This window comes from Neofelis nebulosa, chromosome 8 (assembly GCF_028018385.1).
Source record: "Neofelis nebulosa isolate mNeoNeb1 chromosome 8, mNeoNeb1.pri, whole genome shotgun sequence".
Lineage (NCBI taxonomy): Eukaryota > Metazoa > Chordata > Mammalia > Carnivora > Felidae > Neofelis > Neofelis nebulosa.
Window position 1 is genome coordinate 90856943 of NC_080789.1, and position 27166 is coordinate 90884108.

A 27166-nucleotide genomic window follows, 5' to 3' on the forward strand; every position below is an offset into this window, starting at 1 on the left:
TAAGGACTAATTAAATGAGGAAGGTGATTGGATAATTGTTCTGTGTTGGATATCTGGGTAGTGGCTGTTAACCAGGATACTGAATATAAAAAACGAGGTTTGGACACAGTGTGGGCAAGGATTGAAAAAGAAAGGGAGCATAGGGATATTTAATTCAGTTTTGGACCTCTTGGGCTGAGACACCAGTTACCCAGCATAGCTACATAAAAAACTTAATAATGATCTGTCTAGATAAAATGGTTTAAAAATATACCCATATGTTAAATCAACTTGGAAATACAGAATTGTTGGACAAAAGACATTTTTAGAGGATGTCTGCCAAAATGATGATTCTTAATCAGGTAGTTAGGCAATAGTCTTTTTTGTCTGTTGAGATTAATCTTAGTTTTTGAAAAGAAAGCCAATTAATATATATGAGGGTGCATACTGGTTTTCCTTCCATGTCCTCTTTCTCTTGGCCAAATTTCTTGATGGACAAATTTCTTGAGTCATCCACATTGTTTCACCTCCATGGCAGACAATGCTGTGGGTTTACCAGATCAAGCAGCATTTTGCTTCTGTACATAGCTAGATACTTGGTCCACTTTCTTACATTCTCTTGCATGTAGGTAGAGCCTTGTTACTGATTTTGGCCTATGAAATGTAGGCAAAAGTAGCATGCCTGTAGACCTGGCACCTGAAAATACTTTTGATATGATGCTCTGGTTTTTTCTCTTTTTAAAAACTCTGGATATAGGTACAGGGAATCTGAGTGAGAACTCCAAACTCGGGGGACAACTGAACCATAAGATGGAAGCCCGGCAAGTACTATCAATGTGCTACTACATTCCCATTCTGTTACCAGTCTAGATCTTTCTCCTGCTTTTTAGGCTTCTATGTCTAATTGCTTACTGGGTTTTTTACTTAGAAGGAAACTAAAGATGAATTTTGCTTATATTTTATTATTGCCAAGTTCTGGACTGGAGCATGGGAATTTATTTTCTAACTCATGTAACTTGATGAAATGGGATGATTTGAATTGCATTAGCATATTGCTGGTTGCTTAAGTAAATAGTGTTTTTGAAAACACTGAGTCTTGGTTTTTTATAATATAAAGTCCTGCTTTTATATAGTATGTATTAAACAATAAGTACAAACTGAGACTAAGAAAATTATTCAGAAATTGTTTTCTTATCACTCATGGCTTCATAGTAAAACTAAGAGAACAGATTTAATGTTTTAGGTATGAATCAGGAACCACATAAGAAAAATTCTGGGAAAAACCTACTGTTTCCTTCAAAACTCCTTCAAGTATACAGTGTTTTTGGAGCTTACTACACACACTTATTAATTAATATTATAATTGATAGTACTTGTGAGTCATGCTCATACCTAAAACTTCTGAGTATTAGATATAGAGATCTCAATTTACGATATTGTTTTCTTTTCAGTTTTGCTTTAAAGTTAAGGAAAAGCCACTCCTTTAGTATTTTAATGAGTACCTAATTATGGATAGAAAGACAAACAAACATTTTATGAATTCTTTGAGTTGCACTTTCTTTGAAAGTAGATATTGAATTGCCAAGAGACCTGAATTGGGTATTAGATGTCATTAAAAAAAGATATTTTAATCTCAATTCTTTAGCTAGCTAGATGATTGTAATTGGAAGAATCACTTGTTGAAATCCTTTACTGGGTAAAAAAAAAACTGCTATAGCAGTTGATTTCTAAGGTTCCATTCGACTCCCAAATCCTATAACTCTATGAATATTTATTAGTCTATTTATTTTGGAAGCCAAATTCAAACATTATTAAAAGACAAAGACAATTACTAAACAGAATGCCTTTTTGTTGACCATATATTTTGTTAGCTAAATTAAGGCTGCAGTCTGATTGGGAAACAGTGAAAATTAAGCAGCATAGTGTTGTTTTTCAAGGACTTGCCCCAAATCTTTAGCATTAACGATGACAGAGGAAGACTGATATTATTATAGGGACACCAGATTACTATCTAAGGAAGCAGTGATACAATGGCAGTGTCTCTTCTACTGAAAATTGTTGGAGAGTGGATTAGAAAGTTCAGTTCCCAAAGGCCAGATCTGGTCTAAGTTACAACATTTGAGGTCAGTATGTATGCACAAAATGTTCATTTTTATAGCTCTTGACTTTTTAAAAAAAACAAAATAGAAGAATTTGAAGGGGAAACAATTTAAACTATGGATAAATTTAAGGTTGACCTTTATTCCTGGCTATTGTATTGATTTGAGATAGAACTTTGTTTAAGATTCTAAAATTCTATTTTCATATGTATTTAATTAAAAAAAAAAATAACACAAATGGGGCACGTGGGTGGCTCAGTTGGTTCAGTGTCCGACCTCGGCTTACATCATGATCTCGCCGTTCCAGAGTTCAAACACCACATCGGGCTCTGTGCCGACAGCTCAGAGCCTGGAGCCTGTTTCAGATTCTGTGTCTCCCTTTCATTCTCTGTCCCTCCCCCACTTGTGCTCTCTCTCTCTCTCAAAAATAAACATTAAAATAATAATAATAATAACACAAATGATATAAGATAATTTAAAATTACATTCTGTTTTTAAAATCTTTTTATTTAAAGAACTATATAAGACTTAACATAAAATAGAAATAAAACAGAAAAAAAAAAACCCAGCTGTTCCTTTATTGTGTCTTAACTAGAAAATTATGCTAATGCATTTTACAGATTATAACATAAAACGTAAACTTTCTTAAAAATATCCATCACTTTTTTTCAGGTTGGTTGAGGTAAAGAATAGCTATTGTTAGCTTAGCAAATTGCTTTATTGGAGAGATTTTATCCTGTGTATACTTTTCTGAGAACAATACATGAAAGACGATTATAAGAGATCAATATTAAACGACAGCAAGCCATATCTCTACCTTCTAAAAAAAAGTAAAGCAATAATTTATTATTCATTACATTGTAAAAGTAAAAGGTGAATTAGTAGTAATGTAATGATTCTAGAAAGTAAAGGACTGAGGCTTTAAAACCTTCTATTGATTCTGTATTATGCATGCTCTATTACACTGTGATAACTCCGTAAAGTACAGCTCTTTACTCTTTCTTCAGGGAGTGTTTCAGATACCAAAGTAGAGAGCACTTACCTCCTTTGTGTATACATTTGTATGCCTGTATCGATATTTAACTCTGACAGAATGGGAGTGCACGTTTAGGCTTTTTTATTTACTTGATGGCCAGCCCTGTCTCTCTACCTTGTCGTTACATTTTGGATGGAGTACTGTAAGGTGGACAGAATTTGTTGTCAGATCTCTCCTTCTAGTTTCTTCCCACCACATAGCCTGTGAGCTTGTCTAGGCAAGGACTGTTCTGTTTTATCCTTAATAGTTCAACGGTGTCTAGTATCTCAATGTTTGTCACATAAATGAACAAATGCTAACCTAATTCATCACAAGCACTATGATCTGAACATATATACACATATATACATACACATTAGAAGAAAACTTCTGGGAGGGAACAATACTTAACCTAAAGGAATGACTCACTAATGATAAAATTTCAGGTATCAGGCGTGATATATTTAGGAGAAGGGGTGAGAGGGACATGTGTGACTTCAAATCACACGATGCAACATGTCCACGTTATTTTGCTTTATTTAGAGTATTTCCTCCTTTGAGAAATTACCCCAAAATTCTAGAGGAGAAAAGTTTAGGACTGAGTGTTTAGAAAATGAATGGGTAGATTTTGCATCATCTCAATTTTATGAGTGGCAGATTAAAGCTCATAGGATTTGATCCTTCAATGCCGTTGCTGTCTTGGGAACCCCTTGTGGTGCCAGAAATACCATTGTCTTAAGTCATTCAGGACCAGCAGACACTGCTGAAACAACTTGTTCTTTGAGCCCTAATTCGTGACTTCCGCTCACACTCTCCCTTCAATCCAGTCTTGACTTTACTAGTGATAGGCATCAATCCCCTGAAATTGCCGTAGCCTTCCTTGCCAGCTCTGGTTTGACATCAAGTCTGACTGACTCCACAAGCAGCCCTCTTCTGCCCCCTTCTGTCACAAGTCTGCATGTGCACAGCTGGACCCAGGCAAGTTAATCCCATTCATTCATTCAATAATAATTTATTGAATATTTTCAAACACCACGTACCATACTAGCAAAGATTAGTATGAGTACTGTATAGAAACAAAATTGCTGCACTTAGAGTTTGAAAATGGGAGCTTCACCTCAGGCTTTCCCTATACTTTGAAGGGAACACTTTCAGATTTTTGTAACATGTGACTTAAGTAACAATTTATAAAGGATCCATGTTATAAAATGGTTCCCCACCACACAGATTTGGATTCAAACTGGTTCTCTCTCTCGGGGCTTATTCAGTCAGACTTAAGAGTATGAAACATGGCAGGGTTGCTGCACAATTTACGACAGATCCTATAGCATACTGATTCTCTAATTAAAAAACAAAAACAACATATATTTTAAAATCTTTACCTTAAACAGAGAAATGCTCATCTTAGGTCAGGTGATAGAGCTATGTAAGAGATATGGAGTTACAGGGCTTGGTAAACAATTGGACATGTTAGTGAGGAACAGGGAAGATCCAAGCCCTGGGTGAGCAGGCAAGATGTTGAGTTTCATGTTGAACATGCTGAATCTGAGGAAGTGAGAGCTCGTCCAAGTGAAAAATAAAATCATTAAATTGTATGGATTTATTTGTTTAAGTGTATCATGGAGGGTCTGAGCTGCATCTTTAACACTTTAACTCAAACATTCTATATACAAATATTCCCTAAGCTTGATGCTAGGTGCAAGGTATTTTTCTAAACTCCAGGCCATGTTTTAAATATGATTAATATTATTTCATGCTTAGGATATTTTTCCTGATACTTTTTAAATTTAAGGTTTAAAAGGATGTAGGGATTTTAAAATCTCCCTCCTTGTTTTCATTTTCCTCTTCCCATATTCTTACAAATTAAGCACTCAAGAACAAACAGTTCATTTGTAATTTATGTTCTTTTCTATTCCTTCTATATTACTCTCTTTTTGAATCAGTGAGAGGTGAAATGGGCTTTGTTTTTTGTCTTTCTTTTCTTCATTAGGGTGAGAATTATACAGAGAAAGACCTTCCTCGCAATTCTTTGGAAAGAGTGACATAATTAAATTTATTGTGAACTTCCAAGTATGACACTGATTTACAACTTTGTTTGCATTCACTGTTGCCTTTCAAATGACTCCAATTTTCATGCTACTTTAGCAAATGAAGGACTTACTTTGGGGGCACATGTATTACAACAATCATTACTCTAGTAGAGAAGTCCTTAATATTTTATTCTACTTTTCAAAGATATCTTTTTGAATTATATTTTATATACATATTATATTTTGGTTCAAATATTTAAATCAAGATCATTATCAGGTCATGTCACTTTTTAACATGCTTTAATTTTCATAAACACATGTCAAAAAAAGTGAAAAGCACAAAAAATAAGTGAAGTTTTAAAGGAAATAACCACTGAGTTTGACTGAGTTCTAGTTTTACTATGAGAGCAGAGGACCACCAAGTGTATCTACTTAACTTCCCCTAGCTAGGTAGCAGCTGATTGAAAAACTGAGGAGCGTAAGACTTCATTTAGAGCTTGATCTAAGAGTCTATTCAGTGACTGGCCCAGTGCTGGTCATGTGTGTGATGCCTCACTCTACTGACATAGTAGAGGAAAATGTTCTGCTTTTTATATTAGGTATTTAAAATAAAAATGAACATCAGAATAAACACTGGTGGTTGATAGTTTCTTCTATCTCTACTTTGCTATGAAATGCTTGAGTTATTTTCATGGGAAGAGTGGTGTCAATATGGGTAACATTCCTCGAAGCAGAAAAACATACTCAAAAGTTAGACTTTTTTCTACTAGTTAAAGTTCTTCACTAGCAATTGAAGCTAGTAAATGATGCCTGCCATACATATGTGAGGACAAAAGATAGGTCTATTTAATTTGTGGATCATTGATATTTGTAATTAAAAGTTTTACTATGAAGGTGAGTCCACAAGTTTAGTAATAAAAGTAGGAAGTATGGCATCCAATGAGCATCGTGTTCAATAGGATCAAGAATAGGTGATAATGGAAGAAGATAATGGAGGATAATATCTCTTAAGTTTTATTTCTCCACTAACAACATTCAAAATTTATGTTTGGAGAAAAGTTGAGTACCCTAGGGATTTGCAACACCAAGTATATGTTAGCCTTCACTATTTACCACTGAATGGTACAAAAATTACTTTTATTTTTTATTTTTTTTTCAACATTTTTTATTTTTGGGACAGAGAGAGACAGAGCATGAATGGGGGAGGGGCAGAGAGAGAGGGAGACACAGAATCGTAAACAGGCTCCAGGCTCTGAGCCATCAGCCCAGAGCCTGACGCGGGGCTCGAACTCACGGAGCGCGAGATCGTGACCTGGCTGAAGTCGGACGCTTAACCGACTGCGCCACCCAGGCGCCCCCAAAAATTACTTTTAAAGCACACATTCTTCCCAAACATCCACTATCTCATAAGTAGATTTTATACTGAAATCTTCAATGAATAGATATGACCATAAATAGCACAGGTGATTTAAAACTACAGGAAAGCTATCATCCAGATTTAAAATTCTGATTGGATGTAAACAGAAGCAACTGTACAAAGGGGAGAATTTGAAGACAATGACAGTTAAATTATACTCATAAATAAAAATAACCTCGACAAACACTCAACTTTGGCAGAGTTTTAAGTAGAGGTTAATATCAATGACAAGGGAAGAAATCTTTCACTTCTTCCAAAGCTCTATGGAGAGAAATTGACAATTAAAAAAAAAGTCATCTTGTCCTATTTTAGTTAATCTTACCAGTAAAGACGATGGGCAATCTGGATGCTTTGCAATGAACGGTGCAATAGGAGTTGTACTAGAGGGCTTTCAAGGTTCCATTCAAACTTGGCAGCCTGAAGTAAGAGATATAATTACTTACTTCTCTTCTCAGTAGCAAAATTATGGCAGACTACAAAGGGACTTAAGAGGCTTAAGAAAAGACAAGGGGAAACAGCATAAACATCCTAACAAAATGTTAATATCATATTTGATAACCTTATTAGCTGGTGTATAATAACATAAAACACACATCACACAATTTGGATTTGTGTAGTCTCTTTCTTATTTATGCTTTAGTATCACAGGATAATAAATAGAGCAGATGGTTGATGGAGTTCAACCATGCCTAGGAGAATCCTGGAACCCACAAAAGTAAATAATATCATGATTAGTGTCCTAGATATAAAAATGTCACTATTAAACAATAGATACTTGTCTTCTTTGGGGAATGAAATTAATCCATATTCAAAGCCTTAGCTGAAATCACCAATGGATATGTCAGTATTAACCTGCAGAACTTGACACGTTACTTAGAGGTTTCAAAGCTGATTGTTGCCACCCTAAGCCACCCATCCCGCAATCCTTTCCCTCATCTCCACTCTGAACAGCTCTTTAGGAGTTTCTAGGATTCCCAACCTGGTGGAAAATACAGACAGCAATGGCAGCCCCTAATATCCTGTGGACCTAATTCAGACTTCCACCTGTACTCTGCAGGGGCCTCACTATCAGGACGCAGTACAGTACCTGGGCCCCATCATCATCCTAGAAATTCAAATATGTTGTGAAAGTGAAAACCAGGCTCTCTTGATAAAAGTTTCCATCCCTGCTTAAGAGGCAAGGCTTCTATCTTTAGCTGCTCTATAGCCATTTAAGTCACACACACACACAGACACTCATACACAGAATTTAAGCCAGATTACATACTATAGTGCAGAATTTAAGCCAGGTCCTATACTATAGTACAGACAACAGATAAAAGTGGGCACAACATGCATTCAGATACACACCGGAAGAAATACCTCAATATGCTGACCATACTCAAGGATGAGAAAGTTTATAAATTCCTAAGGTATAAGAGTGCCAAAGATGATTTCAGCAAATTTGCATAAACTCTTGATGCTGTCTGAATGTATAAAGACCATAATGTATGTTGTCTTAAACTGCAGCTATGGCTTTCTTTCACTTACTTGCTAATACTGGGCTGACTAGGTCATAAGTTGTGTTTATGACCTAATCGTATATCATATAAGCACATGAGCAAGAGAGGTGTCTTGGAATTTACTTCCATGCTTTTCTTTTTAGATTTCCCAATTATTTCTTCTTGATGCAATAACTACTTGTTGCTCTTAAATTGCTTCATTGTTTCTAAACTATAAAGCATCACTCTGTGTACTGATACAATTTTTCCCCTAAATGCTACCTCACCATCTAGGAGGGAGGCAGGCAATATTTCTGGTGCACACTGCATTATTATGAAATGTTCTTGGAACCTACCCACATGGTGTTGACCTGTGGTTTGCAGTAACTTCTGGGTCTGTGTCTTAATTGCTTTCTGTCTATGAACAATATGTCCTGTTTTTGTTATGGTCTTACAGTTTTATCTTATTGCTTTAATATATCCTGCATAATGCTCACAAGATAATACATAAAATAACACACTTCAAGAAAATAACGAATGGGGTAGAATTTTTTGTTTCAAAAGTTTTTATGTTTTTGAATTTTTTTTAATGTTTATTTATTCTTGAGACAGAGGGAGACAGAGTGTGAACAGGGGAGGGGCAGAGAGAGAGGGAGACTGAATCCAAACAGGCTCCAGGCTCTGAGCTGTCAGCACAGAGCCCTATGCGGGGCTCAAATTCATGAACCATGAGATCATGACCTGAGCCGAAGTCAGATGCTTAACCGACTGAGTCACCCAGGTGCCCAAGAGTTTTTATGTTTTTAAACTTTTGAAGGCAGGAGAGAATGTGGAAGTTTAATGGCAAATTCTATAATAAATGTTTTGAAAATTCTTCCTAATTTTATTTTTCTAGCCATTTCTTTCCACCTCAAATCATTTTATAAATTTCACTTTTTTTCAAATATTTATTTACTTTTGGGAGAGTGCAAGCGGGGGAGGGGCAGAGAAGGGGACAGAGGATGGGAAGCTAGCTCTACAATGACAGGAAGCGGGCTCTTCGATGACAGGCTGACAGCAGCGAGCTGGATGTGGGGCTCAAACTCACAAACTGCGAGATAATGCCCTGAGCTGAAGTTGGATGCTCAACTGACTGAGCTACCCGGGTGCCCCTATAATCTTCATTTTTATTTTTTTATTTTTATTTTTTTAAAAATTTTTGTAAGTTTTTACTTATGTATGTATGTATGTATGTATTTATTGAGAGAGAGAGAGAGACAGAGAGAGAGAGAAGAGAGAGCACAAGCAGGGGAGGAACAGAGAGCAAAGAGGAGAGAATAATCCCCAGCAGGTTCCACACACTGCAGAGCCTGATGCAGGGCTCGAACCCATGAAATGTGAGATCATGACCTGAGTCGAAGTCAGACACTTAACCAATGTGCCCCTATAATCTTCATTTTTAATTAGAGAGTAACTCAGTGCTTCCTAATTGTACTTCTGTGCATTTGCTGTTGGATTCTGTGTGCACCTTGTCTTATGAATTTAGACTTGCAGGTTTATGGCTCTCAGCAATATTCCTGATGCCAAGTGTATTGATTCAGACTGTCATTTCAAAAAATTTTGTAAAAGGTTATTTTATTTTTTTTGATTAGGGTAAGATAGAGCATGTTGCCCATACTCATGAGCCATGAGATAAATAGTGTTCCTACAAGTTAGATTAATTTTTATTTTCACCACACTATCCTGGTAAGTATACAAAAATCACAACTATAAGGATTGGTAGAAGTAACTCTATGGTACAACTATTTCTAAACCAGCTCTCTCCCTAGGAGTCCTTCAGAGGAGTATATATTCCGTGTGCAAAGCAATATGGTATTCAAGTCACTGATAGAGGTTTTCCCTATTACTTTCAAAGTTTTCTGTCCTAAATGTTCAGAAGCTGAGGCACTTGGCATTTAAAATAGCTTGCAATTACAACCAGACCTTTCAGATAAGAACACATCTGAGTTACAAAAATGAAACAAAAATGAAAAACATCAAGACCATTATATTTGAACTACCTATTCAGCCCTTATTTCATAGTCAACTTGGAAAAAAAAATATTGTTTGTAGTTTGGGTATTACATGGTCATTTGTAAGATGTATAGTTGTTTATAGTTCAAAATATTCAGATTAAATCAGTCTTTGCTTATATTTCTATATAAATTTATATTATTTTCTAAAATTACTCCAACATTGTGATATTTAATGTTGTGGCTAAAATGCAGTTATCTGTTGGCAGAATTAGAGTATTATCTTATTAAACTACTTTTATAGGTTCATAATCAATATTAGAACATCCTAAGGCAAAGGCAAGAAACACATATGTTATGAGTAAAAGACTGTTTTTCACATAACATTTATTTGATTAATTTTTAATTGTTCTACGTAGATGAAAAGATTTCATCACCAGCATTTCTACCCCCCCCCCTTCCAGTTCTAATTAATAAGTGAAGTTGTTTTTTAAAAAATTTCTTTTTTGGCTTTTATATACCTTTTTTGTAACTACCAATTTGGGCTAAAGAATTTCTATGTTACCCATGTTGACACATGAGCTATAGTTTAGCTCCTGGCTTGCCAAATTACAATATCACTTTTATGTCGTCTGTTGTGGAAACTTTTTAAAGTTTTTTTTAAATGTTTATTCCTTTTTTGAGAGGGAGACAGAGCATGAACGGGGAAAGGGCAGAGAGAGAAGGAGACACAGAATCTGAAGGAGGCTCAGGCTCTGAGCTGTCAGCACAGAGCCCAATGCTGGGCTCGAAATCACGAACCATGAGATCATGACCTGAGCCGAAGTCAGGCACTTAACCAACTGAGCCATCCAGGTGTCCTGGAAACTCTTTTTAAAAAATTATTGGTTAAAATCCTGGAATCCTTTGGCAACTCTGTGGTTCTTACCTGAACTAGCTGTGGGAGATATTCCAGTAGTTCATCATTCAAGAGGTTGTCTAATTGTTGAACTGCCACTTTACGAATTTCTTGATCTGGAAAACTAATACAAAGTATATATATCTATTAAGCTATTAATGGTATGGAATAATCCATGAGAAATGTCAGGGAGAAGAGAGAATGAATTCCACCCCAGCACATAAGATAAAATAATAATCTCACAATCAATTAAGATGATAATTAGCACCAAATTATTTTTCCACATTCTCTACTCTCATATGAACTGAAGTAAAATGCCCTTTCAACTAGATTTCCTTGGAAACTTGGGTTTAAGTCAGAATTGTTAGCTTTCTCGTCTATAAAGGATTGTAGGATAGCTAAAATCTTGAAACTCTTTGCCGTACATTTTGCTAAGAAAATTATTACCAGTTGGAGACCTGATAGCTTATATAATTAAAAATGGGATATAATATATTTAAATGAGTTTTGGCTAGGTCATAATGAAAAACCAGAAATCTAAAGTACCTTACAATAAATAAACAACAATAATTTAATAAGACTAAATATTACTAGAATATGAAGTTCTTGAGGGTAACTGCCTTATTCAATTTTGGACTTCATATGTCTGTTGTAAGATTAAGCACCCATTAGACACTTAATAAATGTTTGTTACTGAACTAAATTTATGAAAGTATTTAGCATTTGAAAATCTATTCCAGAAACAATTAATCCTCAGATGGGCTCCTCAGACTGCCATCATCTTGTTCCATCAGAAGAATTAGATTCAATTATCTCCAAGCTCCTGGGAAGTGCCTAGAGATAACTTTTGGCATCATACTGTTTTGACGTGATTTTGACATACTGCTTTGACATGATTAGATATAACTGGGGCTTTGGTGAGAAAAATTAATTTTAAATAAATATGTTTTCAGAAAAAAATCAATATGCATAATTTAAAACTTGAAGGAACGGGGCACCTGGGTGGCTCAGTCGGTTGGGCGTCCGACTTCAGCTCAGGTCATGATCTCACAGCTTGTGAGTTCGAGCCCCGTGTCAGGCTCTGTGCCAACAACTCAGAGCCTGGAGCCTGCTTCAGATTCTGTGTCTCCCTCTCTCTCTGCCCCTCCCCTGCTCATGCTCTCTCTCTGTCTCAAAAATAAATAAAAACATCAAAAAAAAAAAAAAACTTGAAGGAACTACTTACAGTAACTGATTGAAAAAACAAGTACATAAATAAATAAACAAAAGCCAAAAATCTTTTTGTATGGAAACAAACTGAATGCTTTCAACCAATCAGGAGAGAGTTCTGAAGATTGGCTCCCAATACTATGGAGATCAGGAAACTTTTAAAGTCTTTAATCTCCAGTCTCTTTTCAGCATATTAGGTTACTGAAGGGTGAAATGAATACTATGCAGCTACAGTGTCAAGAAAAAAAATTGGTATTACTTAATATCTCTCAACTGTCCTTGATAGCAGCTTGAAATGTAATGCATAAATGTAATGTTTTACATAGTTTTTCTTAAGTTAAACTGAGGATTTTAATTGCAACAAAAATTTCACTTCCAAGGTTAGTCACTCAAAACCCTTATTTCTGACCTGCAAATATTTTTCCTATAATTTTCTCCCTTTGAGCAATCTAGCAGTAAGACCTAGTAAGAACTGTAGTCCAGACACATCTTCTGAAGTACTGGTAAGGTCAGAAGATCCCACCATAACATCAAGTGCAGGTGAAGAGCAGAAAGGGTGCAATAAAAATGCAAAGCTAGAAGGTCAGCTTGTTTTAGCACACTTACACTACTTCCTCCTAACTAAATGTGATTGATTCAAATTTATTGCTCTCAATTACTAAGCCGTTTGTCTGAAGCTTGTAGACATCAAGGTCAGTTTGAGGACAGTTTGAAGTCTTAGAGGAAAGAGTTACCTGGAACATTTTGCAGCCTAAGTGATGACTTAAGTCAGATACTAGTCACCCATGCTTTCTTTCTTTTGTGTGTATTTTATATTATTGGTACGAATGAAAACAGAAAGAAATAAAAAAACAAACATCACAATGAAACAAAATTCTTTGGTGAACACTATACCTCTAACTGTATATTTATTTCCATATACTGGAATGTAAACTCCACGAAAGCAGAAAATTTTTGCCTGTTTCGTTCATGGAGATGTCCCAAATGCCTCCAGACTGGTGAACATCCTGTACATTTTTTTTTTTGAAGAATGTTTAAACTGAATTATCTTTCCAACTAAAACATCTCTGCTGCTAGACTTTTCTATCATGGTTTGTGTTATTATCTTTCTCCAATCATGTAGATCTAAAATTTTGAGTCATATTTTCCCCTCTTTTGCCCTCTTCATCGAATTCCACCCCCCCCCCTTTCCCATCTGGCAAAATTCAACTGATCTCTGAAGTCAAAACTCAAGGGCTGATTTACCTGGAAAGCTGTTTCAGCTACTTTGTAGCCTCCTGTAGAGTTTATCACACTCTTCTCAGTGGGATTCTATATTATGTACTTGGTTGAGGGCAGGCTCATTCATTACAAATCCCTGATACAAGCACAGTTGAATAATAAGCTCCTAGTAGTCTCTTATCTTTATATCTAATCAGTTGCCAAGTTCAGTGGACTTTTCTATCCTAATGGCTCTAGCATTACGCCTGTTTTTAGTTTCTTCTGCATCTAGCTAGTCTAGGCCATAATTATCCCATGCTGGTATTAATATTTTTCATAGTAATACCTTAAAAATTCCCCTAAATTATTTCTTTTTAAAATATCCTTTTCTTTTGGGGAGAGCACAAGCAGGGGAGGGGCAGAGAGAGGGGGATAGAGGATCAGAAGCAGGCTCTGCGCTGACAGGCTGACAGCAATGAGCCTGAGATAGATGTGGGGCTTGAACTCACAAACTGCCAGATCATGACCTGAACCCAAGTTGGATGCTCAACTGACTGAGCCACCCAGGTGCCTCCTCCCTAAATTATTTCTAAATTCACTTGTTATAAAACTTTAAATGGTTTTCTATTTCCAATGGGCCTCTCTTAGGTCCATACTGCTTATCTAGATAGCCAAAGCTAGCCAAACATGAGATTTTTCTCCTACTGTAATACTGAATAAACTGCTCTGGCTGACTCACTGATTATTTTTATTCTGAAAATGTCATGTGCATTCTCACCTTTGTGAGCACTGTAACCCCCACGTGGAACAGCTTCTCTTCTCAGAGTTTGAGTTCTCCTTCAAAATGTGGTCAAATGCTTTTAAAGGTTACTACCCCAATGTTTACTAATCACTTCTCTGAACTCTAAGGGCATTGACTGGCTGACTCCATTGGGCAATTAGGATATGCTAGTGTTTATTAGAATTTATCGTTTTTATATATGTGCCATCATTCTCAACTAGTGAATAAATCAACTGAAGATAAGAATTGTTCTATACTCTCTTTTTAATTCTTAGGATTTAGCACCATGCTCCATACGTGTTGGGTCATTAATAAAAATGCACTGATTGTGATGATAATAATGAGAAAAATCATACTATTGAGCCCATTTGTCTTGCTGTTCTCTGAAATAATTTACATTGGTAGCAATAGATTTAACTCAAAAATACCACTTATACAAGTTCCAGGGGTGTTTTAATTTGTTTTCTCTCAAAAGAGTGAGAAAAAAACAAATCTGAAGGTAATAAAGAAGAAGGATGTATTTTTTTTTTCAGACTTTTTCAGGAATAGAACAAACCCTAGCAACATCTATACACTCAAAAAGAAAAATTATATATTTGTATTAATATGTAAAAATGCTGGAAAGAACATTTTTACACATTAATGGAAAGGAATGGATCTTTTTATTCACTACTGTTGCATTTAGTTTAGAAAGAAATTGGAGGAGAAATTGCTAAGAAGCTAACCACATGACATCCCGAGATGTAACTAAGGCCAAACACCAGTAAAGCATATCCAAATATAACTTTCATTTGCTTATTTTAGGAAGAGTTGGCCACATTAAAAGAGATGTTGGCAGTGTTAGTGGAGCTCCTGGGAAATGTGCCCCTTCATACATTGCTGGCAGTATATAGCAGAATGTATTAAAATATATTTTTAATGTGACTATTCCTTGATCTAACTATTTACTTTTGAGAATTTATCCTAAAAAAATAATCAGAGCTATGTATAAGGATATGTGTAATTGGAAATAACACAAATGTCTAAGAATAAAAAGTTAACTAAGCTATGACCATATGGTAGAATATCTGTAGTCTAAAAATATTCAAAGAATATTTAATGATATGAAAATATTATGAAAAATGTATGCAGTATAATACCAGCATGTACATAAAAGTGTGCATATTTCTCCATAGGCTTGACAAAAAGATGAGAAAAATAAAAAAGTTAATACCAAATACCTGAATATTAATACTAAATTTCACAGATGACTTTAGTTTTCTTTTTTTAAGCTTATTTTTTTTAAAGTTTTTCAAACTTTACGTAATGTTACATTGGTTACTAAAATATAAGGATTTTTTAAAATTAAGGTTCATTTAAATAATTATGAATATATTTGAATAAGTACAAGTTCATTATCAGTACTAGAAAAAAGCTCAAAATCGTATGTCCCTTTAAGAGTAAACATCATTGTGTAAAAGAACAAGTATACTTTTTGTGCTGATTTAAAATTTTCTTTAGTATAATAGGTCCAAACAGGGATCTCTGCCTCTACAGAATTTATGCTTGATACCTTTTCAGGGCCCTGAACTCAGGCAAAGATCAATGGATAAATATGTTCCACAAATCTTGGCATTTCTTGCCTGTGATGTTGTCTGAAATTGTTTAAACATTCTCATGGGATATAGTTATTGGCATTTCATGCTCAGTAACACATTCCTCAATGAGGTGAGGGCTACCCATATTTTCTGACTGTCATGTGATATTTACAGACTGAAATGTCACATGTGACAGAAGAACTACAACTTATTTTGAATTTTCCACAAGCCAGGCTATTGTACTTTCCAATGACCTGATTTGCTTGAAAAGTATACATAATGCCTGCCAATAATAAAGCAGGGTCCACTCTCTAGTGATTCTGCTAACCTTGGGACTACTAATTACTTGAGGCACGGATATGATACCTTGAGTCTGGGGAAGAAACAAAAGTATCATTAGAAGATTCATCAGGCTGATATTAACTAGGTCCTTATTTATTTAAATTTGTAAGAAACTTGCTTATATTCATACAGAAAATAGACCATTTACAATGTAATAAATGGTGATCTATCAGATTTGAGATATTAAAAAGATACAAGGTCAGTAAAATTCTATTACTTGTTGGAGAGGAGATCATGTAAAGTGAAAGGAATTTTCATTTATTATGAATTTTTAAAATTAGGTGTAACAGGAATTCATGTGAAGTAATCACCTCTTTAAGGTTATTCATCATTTTTTAATTGTTCATTTAAGTAACTTTAGGTTACTTAATTTACTTTCCAAGCATGTCTGAATAGGGGAGCAAAACCAATTTTGATCAAAAGCAAAACATCAGACTGGCTTACTATTCAGTTTGATATGAGTTTCATGAGCAGTGATTCTATCTATTCAGTGTTTAGTTTCCTCTAAATTGAGCTAACAATTGAGCCTCTGCCTTCTGTAAAAGGACATAATACCACAGCTAAGATAAATATAACTCTGCACAATAATTGTTAAGGAAGCATTTAAAAATTGCACATGGTCCATTGTCCAATGAGTTCATTTAAACACAAAGAAAAAATACTCCTTGAAGACTAGGATTATAAAAGTTAATAAAAGAATCTAAGACATGGTTAAAAACTCAAAGGTGAAAAAATTGGGTAAAATGAGAGCAACTTCAAGATAAATATTTTCAAAGGAACTTTAGGGAAATATCAAATCTGTATTTCGCCAACAGTGTAAACACAAGGTTTTTAGTCAAGCAGAGGATTAAGTTGGAAGGGTAATCCTTATGTGGGCAGGAAAGGAAGAGTATCAAATATGTAATAACTCTTTAGTTCAAGCTGGAAGTAGAAACTGACCAGTGTTTAGGGTTCTCCTGTTTTGGGTCTCAAGACCCTTTCAGCACTCTTAAAAATTATGGAAGATACCAAAGAGTTCTCATTTATGTGAGTTATATCTATCAAGAATTTCCATATCAGAAACAAAACCAGGGCATTTAAGAAATATTTATCAATTCATTTAAAGTAACATCAATAACCCCTTTACATGTTAACATAAACAATATATTCCTATGAAAAATCGCTATGTTTTCAAAAATAAAGAAAATATTTAGAGAGAAGAGTGATACTGTTTCAGATTTTTCTAAGTATCTGTAATGTCTGGCTTAATAGAAGACAGCTAGATTCCCCTATCTGTTTCTGTATTAAATCTGTTGTAATACTGCATGTCAGAAAACACTCTACACCCATGAATGAATGCATGTGACAAAGGCAAGTGACATATTAGAATTATTATGGAAAGAATCTTGACCTTGCAACACTCCTGTAAGCACTTCGGGGATTGCAAACCTAATTTTGAGAACATAGTTTTGGCATGAGTTATTGTTGTGGGCCCATAAGTCAAGGAATCAGTACCTATGGTCTCTTTTGAAGACAGAAGTACATCAACTTATCTTTTCCCTGAATGACAAATTGGCTTTGAAGTCATGTGACCAACACTCAGATTTGGGAAACATCATTCCTCCTCTCTTCCCTCAATCATTTACAACCCTTGTCAGAGGGCTATAGGAACATCACCAAGGATCCCGACAATCTTCAAAAGGGACAGTGACATCATGAAGTGAAATTTTAACAGAAAAATACACCTTTCAACTTCTTCCATCTGACTAGTTATTTTATGACTTCTATTCCTTTCTCATTTTCTCCCCGTATCTTGTTTTTCTCTTTTGTTCTTCTTTTTCTAGTTTGAAAAATGATACAAGGTCAATATCTGGCTCAAAGAATTCTTGAAGTGATGGGTAAAAGCCAAATGTGACGTAACAAATGCCAACCTTTAAAAAAATCAACTTTGGGTAAAATGAAAAGCAAAGAAATCTGAGATCAAATTTAAGTGTAACAGAAATGTCAGACTTCAGAATACACAGTAAGAATTCATGCAGAATGCCATGAGGCTATTCACAGTTAAAAGCTGCAATGTCAGGTTAGAATTAGAAAACTATCAGAAGTACAGAACAGTTTCTCCAGCAGGTTTTGAGTCTGATGACACACTCAGCATCATCTCGGAATAAAATGTCAATATGAATGTATTTGCTATTTTTCTAGTACTAAAAATGATCAGATGTGACAGAAGAAATTTCTTTCTAGAGAAAGTGGGGAATAAGGATTCTTTAAGATGATTGTAAATCTCTACCCACTGAATAATTCATGTCCGTTCAAGGATTTTCACATGATTGCAGAATATTAGAATTCAAGGAAACTTGGAGACCTGGTTCAATCTCCTAATTATACAGATGAAGAATCTAAAAGTCAGAGTTTGAGCTGTTTGCTCAAGGCCATTTGTTAGTGGCGCTAAAACTGGAATCCAAATACCCAGAACACTAGGCCAGGAGGCTTTCTATAGTACTTCTAGCAAGACCTTTTTATCTTTTGACTAGGTATTGTCATATATACTTACATGAAATCCACAAGACAGGCCTGAAAATATTTATTTTACTTAGTGCATTCTAAATGGATCAATAGAGATACATAATAGGGAGAAGTATAATTTATCTAACTGGATAGGGATATTATCCCAGTCATGACCCAGTAGGCATAAGTATGAATCCTAGATCCAAAGATATTTGGAACTGTGCAGAGATATTTCCTGATGGATAGTCTATGGATTTGCATATAGAAATTGGGAATTAACTGTATATTTATGGTATTAATTAATCACTTATTTATACTTAAAGAGTAGTTATTGATTTTGTTCTATATGTTTACACTTTGATTTTACTTACAGACAAGCTTAGAAAAGCAATGCATAAAGCAACTGGTGTAATGAAGGCACCATGTAGAAATTTTGTGTTTGGATGGATTTAACATTACATGCAAAAGCAGCACGATGTTATGGAAAAGAATGAGGGATTTTGAGCTTAAATATGAAGGATCTTGTTTTCCTAGCTTACACTTTCTCTCTCTTTTTAAGCAAATTTATCTATACCCTTGACTTAATTCCCATCCTTCTGTGGATGATTTCCAAATTGTATTCTCTCGCTTAGATTTTCCCTTGAACCATCACTGGCTATCTCAAGGACATCTCAAAGCTAATCTATCCCAACCTGAATGGGAAGGTTAATCTATAATCTATTTGTTACCCAGAGTGCTCCCTCTTAGCAAATGTTTCCATTTTCTACCTACTTGCATTATAAAGAAACCTAGAAGTAATCCTTGACATCCTCCTTTTTTCACTGCCCTTCCCCTATCTTCTCACTTTTACTCCTAAATGTTCTGATTCCGTTTTTTATTACATCACCACTACCACCCTTGTAAGGCTGACTTCCTATCCTCTGACACTTGGACTACTTCTATAGCTTCCTAACTGTCTTGCCTCATTTACTTTCGCTTCTCTCACCAAATTTATGCTTCGCTCAGAAGCCAGAGTGATCTTTAAAAGATGCAAATCTGTTCAAAATATTCCCTCACTTAGAACCATTTGTCCTTTCCCAATGCTACTAGAATAAAGATCAAGTTGCTCAACATGGTCCTGTTTAGATGTCCTTAGAACACCAGTTCTCGCTCTATCTTAACATATCTGCTAATCTTACAATATACATTTCTTCCCTGGACTCCAGGAATGCTGGCTCTCTTTCAGCTTCCTGAATTAAGTTTCTGCCCCAGGGCCCTTTCATGGATCCCCTCTTCTCAGAAACTCTTTTCTTATTCTTCCCTTTCATCAATTCATTCCCACTCATCCTTTGGATCTGAGCTCAAACTTCCTCAGGGAAGACTTTTCCCACTTTGTAGAAAAGGTTTGGTTCCTTTGTTACATGCTTTCATAGAACCATGTACCTTTCATTCAGAGCTGTTAGAACACCTGCCATTTTACATTTATAATATGGCATGACCTATTTCTCTCCACCTCCAGTAGATGGCAGCTCCATAAAGGCAGGATTATATTTCTTTTTTGTGCATTATGCTAGCTGTAGGGCCAAATGAAGTGCCTTACATGAATAAGCCATCGGTAAATATCCATTGAGTAAATGAGCAGACAAATTTGGCTTCAACTTCTTCTTCTGTAAAATGGGGATCAATAAAATCGGGGTAATTGTAAATGTTGCTAATAATATTAAAGAAGTTGTTTTGTAGAACAAATCGTGTAATGTGAAAATGCTTTGTAAGCTATGTCATTCAGTTGTGAATTATTTATTATTAAGCTGCTAATTCTTTCATCATACACATTTTAAGAAGTAAATTTAACTTATTGAAACTTAATTGAAATGAAATTATTCCCATGGATTTATTGATATTTACAGTTTGGTATTGAAAGACTCTGAAAACTCTAAACGATGTAATTATGATGAAGAGGATAGTAATGATAAAGATGATTGGTAGAATTTTATTGAATGGTCTCATAAGTACCTTATCATAATGGGTACATAATGTTATTATCCCAGCTTTATAGATAAGGAAATTTGTCCAAGGTCATTCAGGTAATAAGCTCTACGAAGCAGTAGAGCTAGATTCGTCTGATTTCAAAGTTTTTGCTGTCAACTGTGAAATTTGGAAGCAACACCAGAAACTTTCTAAAAGTGCACAAAGACAAGATATTTATACAAGGTATATTGGGTTTATGCTATACCACATTTCTCATTCTAAGTATATCAGAAGAATATTGACTCTTCCTTCATAGAGAAAATATTGAAACTTCCACATTTTTCTCTTCTGCATTCATACTTATCTATAATTGTATTCATATTTTTCCTTGCCTCCCACCTGAGGGGAAGAAGTTACTCTCTTCCTTTCCTCGGATAAAATTACCATTTGTACTTTTATTCCAGGCTAGTGGCTGTTGGTACCATCTCATTTTGCTACTTCACCCATCCCTCTACTTTTGGATCTTCCCTTCATTCATCCTTCAACTCAATTTGTAAACATGCTTGAAGCTATTTTATTTGAACAAGCATACAAATCCCAAACCTCAAAGCCTTTCCCATCAGTCTTATTTCAAGAGTCACAATTATCTAATTTATTTCTTCCATTTGCTCTTTAGGATCTTGAAGTATGGCATCCAATTTTACTACAGTATTAAAACTGCTCTCACTAATACCATCAGTGACTGCTCATTTTTCAATCCATTGATTTGGTTTTAGACTTAATTTTATTTAACCCTTCTTTGAAGACTTTGAAAACCTTTTTTTTATGAATTCTAAATTACTACCCCTTTCTCGCTCTCCTCCGACTTCTTGGTCATTCTTCCTGTTGCCTTTTCCAGCTTTGCTTGCTTTATGCTGCTCTTAAAATGTTGCTACTCTCCGGGGCTCCATCTTTGCCTCTTTCTTTACTTCCTCCACATACATACATGCAGTGCCTCTACTTCTTGGCTTCAATTACTGCTTTCAAGCCAATAATTCATATATTATTTTTCAAGCTTTGGTTTCTCTGCTAGGCTTCAGATCTGAATATACAACTGTATACTGGTCACCTTCTCCTAGGTGTCCCACAGGTTTTTGTTTTGTTTTGTTTTAATGTGTTTTTATTTTTTGGGAGAGAGAGAGAGAGAGAGAGAGAGAGAGAGAGAGCTCGAGTGGGGTAGGGGCAGAGAGAACGAGACACACACAGAATCTGAAGCAGGCTCCAGGCTGTAAGCTGTCAGCACAGAGCCTGATGTGGGGCTCGAATCCACAGACTGTGAGATCATGACCTGAGCCAGAGTTGGCGCTTAACTGACTAAGCCACCCAGGCGCCCCTGTCCCACAGGTTTCTAACTATGCACCATGTCCAAAACAGAACTCTATATCTTACACCACCTAAATTTTCTTTTTTCTGTAACCCTTGTCTTGATTAACAATATAGTTTTCTATCATTTGCCCAAAATGGAAAGCTCAAATTCTTCCTTATCTCTTCTCTTTTTTTCACTTTCCTCTGAAATGTTTCTCAGATCTGCTCTGAGGAACTCCACTATTTTTCAGGCCCAGATCATTTTTCAAATGCACTATTTCAATACTTGACATCTATCTAATATCCTTGCTCTCATTGTCTTTTTTTAGTTCATCCTTCACATTGGTGCCAGAATTATCCTTGTATAATATAAATCTGATTCTATGACTTCCATTCTTCACAAAATTCCATGGCCTGCAGAAATGCGTCAGTAGTAACTACCTGGCTCATGAGACCTAAAACATCCTAACTAACCTATCCTTTTCAGTCTTGTCTCACAGTACAATTCCCTTCTAATATGACATAAGATTACTCACTATTCTCTGAAACTCCATAACTGTCCATATGTTAGCCTTTCTTCCAGAAAGGCCATTTCCTGTCTTCTCCACTCAGTAAATTACTATGAATATTTCAACTCAGCTTTCAATTCCTTTGTGAAGATTTCCTTACTTTTTCAGAAAGAATTTGCCTCTCTCTCCTTTGGGCACATATAGCACTTAATACTTTGATTATAGTATGGAGTATATTGTGGGGCAGTCTTTAGCATAAGTATTTTTCTCTTATTGTTTTTTAGGGATAGCCACTATGTCTTACTATTCAGTCTCCTTGATTCATTGCAAGTCAATTTCCAAGTACACATATGTGTGTCAATCTATAAATGGGAAAGATACATCATTATCAATCACTTAACTATTTAGTCTAATGTGGAAGTTATAACTGCCTCTCTCTTCCATATTCCATAGTACCAATTTGCAATGCTAGTCAAAAATGTCTTTATTATAAATTAATCTCTACAATAAAATATGTAATGGCTTTGTGCAAACATGTTTATGAAACATTTTTCCAAGGAAACTGATTTTGGAAGCTAAGGCACTGCCTGTTAAGCATTGTTCTTCTTCCCGCAAAATAATAATTTTACATCATGTGGGATGGCAAGTTCTGGTACCTTGTCAAATTTTTATTTAAGTTTCTGATGTAATCCTCTGATGCCAGTTCAGAGTTGCTATTTTTAAATGAATACTTTCCTTGAACTGTCTTTTAACTCCTTGGGTAATTTCTGCTTGCTATTAGCAGTTGAATAGTTATGCCTGTGCATCAGAGTTCAAGAAAATAGCAACCATCTGCCAAGAACCACAGACCTTCGCCCTTGGTCTCTGGTATTCTGACAGCACTGCCTTCTCTAATGGAAATATCAGTACCCAGTGAGCATACTGCTGGCACTCAGTAGTGGAAATATTAACACCCTATGGCCTACGCTAGGTAAATTAAATCTCAACATGTCTCTTGCTAAAAATAAACCAAAAGGAGATGGTGAATCTTTGGATGGGATTAAACAAACAGAAATATTAAAAATTTTTCTGAGAGCTAGAAATGGAGCACACCAGTTCTCAAGAGGTTAAACCATTGGAAAAATAAACTATTCAAAGGAGAAAAAATACAGATCTCTGAAGACCTCACTCTGACAACTCACTTAACAAGCACAAACTGTTTGTTCTCAGAAAAGTCAGCTTTTGAATTTAGAGAAGTTGAAAGGTTCATTTTTGGAAACAGCTTGTCCTCAAGTTTTTTTTTAGTAGTTCAGTTAAAGAAAGTGGGAGTCATAGAATGAGTGCAATGGAAATATTTTAACCTTTCCAGTGACCTTCTTTGGTGCATGATAAGGAACTGTCCAATGTTCATATAAATCAAGTTTCTAATAAGTTTCCTGAATGATGCTCAATAAACAACACTTTACTTTGAAACCAGTCCCTATAATCTCTAAATATCTGATTGTTTGGAAAAAAAGAAATTACACAGTGAAGTAGAAACATCCAAGCATGACAAGATGGTTAAGTACTGCTATTTACTATAATAAGACTATTTTAAGATAGTTTTATTTGCATATTTAATATGTAAATAGCCTTGGGGCACCTGGGTGGCTCAATCAGTTAAGCGTCCGACTTTGGCTCAGGTCATGATCTCACAGTTCCTGAGTTTGAGCCCTCCGTGGGGCTCTGTGCTGACAGCTCAGAGCCTGGAGCCTGTTTCGGATTCTGTGTCTCCCTCTCTCTCTCTGCCCCTCCCCTGTTCATGCTCTGTCTCTCTCTCTCTCTCTCAAAAATAAATAAATATCAAAAAATTAATATGTAAGTAGCCTAGAATATGTATGTAGAAAGGCTATAAGAATAGTGGTTAAGATTTCAAGCTCTAAACCCAATGTTTATAGCAGCACTATCAACAATAGCCAAAGTATGGAAAGAGCCCAAATGTCCACTGACAGATGAATATGTATAGAAGACATGGTATGTATATACAACAGGGTATTACTCGGCAGTCAAAAAGAATGAAATCTTGTCATTTGCAACAACATGGATGGAACTAGAGTGTATTATACTAAGTGAAATTAGTCAGTCAGAGAAAGACAAATATCATATGACTTCACCCATATGTGGAATTTAAGATACAAAACAGATGAACATAAGGGAAGGGAAGCAAAAATAATATAAAAACAGGGAGGGGGGATAAAACATAAGAGACTTAAATATAGAGAACAATGCGAGGGTTACTGGAGGGGTTGTGAGTGGGGGAATGGGCTAAATGGGCAAGAGGCATTAGGGAAAACACTTGTTTGGATGAGCACTGGGTGTTATATGTAGGGGATGAATCACTGGATTCTACTCATAAAATCCTTATTGTACTATATGCTAACAAACTTGGATGTAAATTAAAAACTAAAAAAATTAAAAATATTTCAAGCTCTAAATCTCTGGATTTAACTTGAACTCCTCAATTTAATAGTGTAACATTGGACAACTTAATCTCTATAAGCCTCAGTTTCCTCATAGGTACAATTGGAATAATAATCAGATTTGCCTCATAGGGTTATTGCGGATATTAAAATTAGATGGTACTAAGTAGCACTAAGTAAAGATTTGATCTTTATTTTTAAAACACTGAGGTGGTGCCTGGGTGGCTCAGTCAGTTAAGCATCTGACTTTCTATTTCCGCTCAGGTCATGATCTTACAGTTGGTGAGTTTAAGTCCCATATCCAGCTCCCTGCTGTCAGCATGGAGCCCACTTCCGATCCTCTGTCTCTCTCTCTGCCCCTCCTCAGCTCATGTGCACTCTCAGAGCACAAGCTCTCTCTCTCAAAAATAAATAAACATTAAAAAATAAAATAAAATAAAATAAAACATTGAGTCTATTTAGATTTTCAGCTTTTGTTCAGGTAGAGAAGGCTCACTATAAGCAGAATTATGCTTTTTTTTAATGTTATTTATTTTTCAGAGAGAGAGACAGACAGAGTTCAAGTAGGGAAGGTGCAGAGAGAGAGGGAGACACAGAATCCGAAGCAGGCTCCAGGCTCTGAGCTGTCAGCAAGAGCCCAATGTGGTGCTAGAACTCATGAACTATGAGATCATGATGTGAGCTGAAGTCAGAGGTTTAACCAACTGAGCCACCCAGGCACCCCCAGAATTATGCTTATTTATCAGGGATCAGAGAATATTGAAGTCTATTTAGTGAATTCTTTCATTTTACAAGCAATATTAATCCTTTTATTTTACAAGCAACTAAGCAATATTATAGGCTTCATTCTGATAAAGATTTTTATAAGAGGCTCCCATGACTCCCAGAGCCAGCATGGGGTTGGGAACTCAGAGTGCTGTCACAGCGTGAGCAGCGTGGGGTGCCCCCCTGAGGTGCCCGTGGTACATCAAGTATTTACTGCTTGGTTTCAACCTTCTCTCCTGGCTGATGGGGTTGGCTGTCTTTGCTTTTGGACTATGGTTTTGGTTTGGAGGCACCATGAAGAATTTCTTATCAGAGAAGGGGTCACCAGAGTAATTCTACATGAGGCTCTATGTGTTGGTTGGAACAGGGGTCCTGATAACAGTTATGAGCTTCTTCGAGTGCTAGAAAGCCATGAGACAGTTGCATTGTGTGCTCAGCATTTTTACCTGCCTAGAGGTGATATTTGCTGCTGAAGTAACCATTGGAATATTTGTTTTTTTATAGGCAAGGGTGTAGCTATAGGACGTGCTCAGACCATGTGTGTGGAGGCTTATAACTATTACCTTACAGAGAGTGAAAAAGGAAATAGGGCTGTCAGTACCTTCCACTCAACATTTCAGTGCTGTGAAACAAAAGCTCTGAAGAGATCCAACCCACAGAGCTGAAAGTGCTTCTAGGACACAAGCAATATATTGATGAGACTGGGACCATAATCAGTGTTAATTAAGTTTTAAGTCGTCAAAATTTATTGGTATTGGAATCACGTAATCTTTCACATGATATTCAGCATGGTCCTTTGCTATGCAATACTAAACTCAAGAGATGGGATATGAAGCTACTTTGACATGAAAATTGTAACCTACAGCTTTCATACAGCTGTTGCAGGAGCTAGGTCATTTTTAACATTCATAGGACACTTAGGATCTAAAATAATTTTCCCTTAATTGTACATTTGCACCTGAATATACATTTGGCTAATTATTGGTTTACCCCTTGAGGGAATAGCTACTAATTATGTTGACTGAAAGCATATTCGTGTGTGATCTGCCTATATCTGGTATATACTTTATACATAATGAAATCTGTTTGATGGGAATTCCTGATTCTTGTTATGTCAGAGCAACAACCTATTTACCTCAGAAAAAAAGATCAAAAAGCTTTGATAAAGTTTAAAAATGTGGGTATTGAAAAAAAAAGATTTTTCTAATAGTCTATAAACTTTATAAAAAAAGAATTCATCGACACATTTAAATATCTTTAAAATAGACCAAGATCTGTCTTAGTAAAACAATAATAATCCCCTGCCACCCAATAAAGTGGGCTTATGCTTTAGAAACTAGAAAGTTGTAATATTGTCTGGTGAGAAAATTATGCTTTGGATATTACAGAGATTCATACCTCTATTTTTAACTTTACAATTATTATTTTCAAATTTTAATAGTGTTATTGAGATATAATTCAAATGTCATGCAATTCACTTAAAGTGTACAGTTCAATGGTTTTTAGCATATTCCCAGAGTTGTGTAACTATAATCACAGAAAGAAACTTCATGTTCATTATCAATCAACCCTCTTTTCCCCCAACCTCCCCTAGACCTAGGCAATCACTAATCTATTTTCTGTATCTATAGATTTGCCTATTCTGGACATTTCTTAT

At 35.6% G+C, this 27166-nt stretch overlaps 1 protein-coding gene and 1 pseudogene across 1 annotated transcript in view; one reads left to right on the forward strand and one right to left on the reverse strand.

The window, feature by feature from the left end:
- PIK3C2G (phosphatidylinositol-4-phosphate 3-kinase catalytic subunit type 2 gamma) overlaps positions 1–27166 on the reverse strand; it is a 352823-nt gene that overhangs the window by 189250 nt on the left and 136407 nt on the right. The window contains exons 17-18 of the mRNA XM_058743529.1: positions 10941–11034; positions 6863–6957 (exon numbers count right to left, since the gene is read on the reverse strand). Of these exons, the coding sequence (XP_058599512.1) occupies positions 6863–6957; positions 10941–11034 (189 nt within the window). The remainder of the gene's footprint in view (positions 1–6862; positions 6958–10940; positions 11035–27166) is intronic.
- LOC131483713 (tetraspanin-2-like) lies at positions 23263–26236 on the forward strand (annotated as a pseudogene).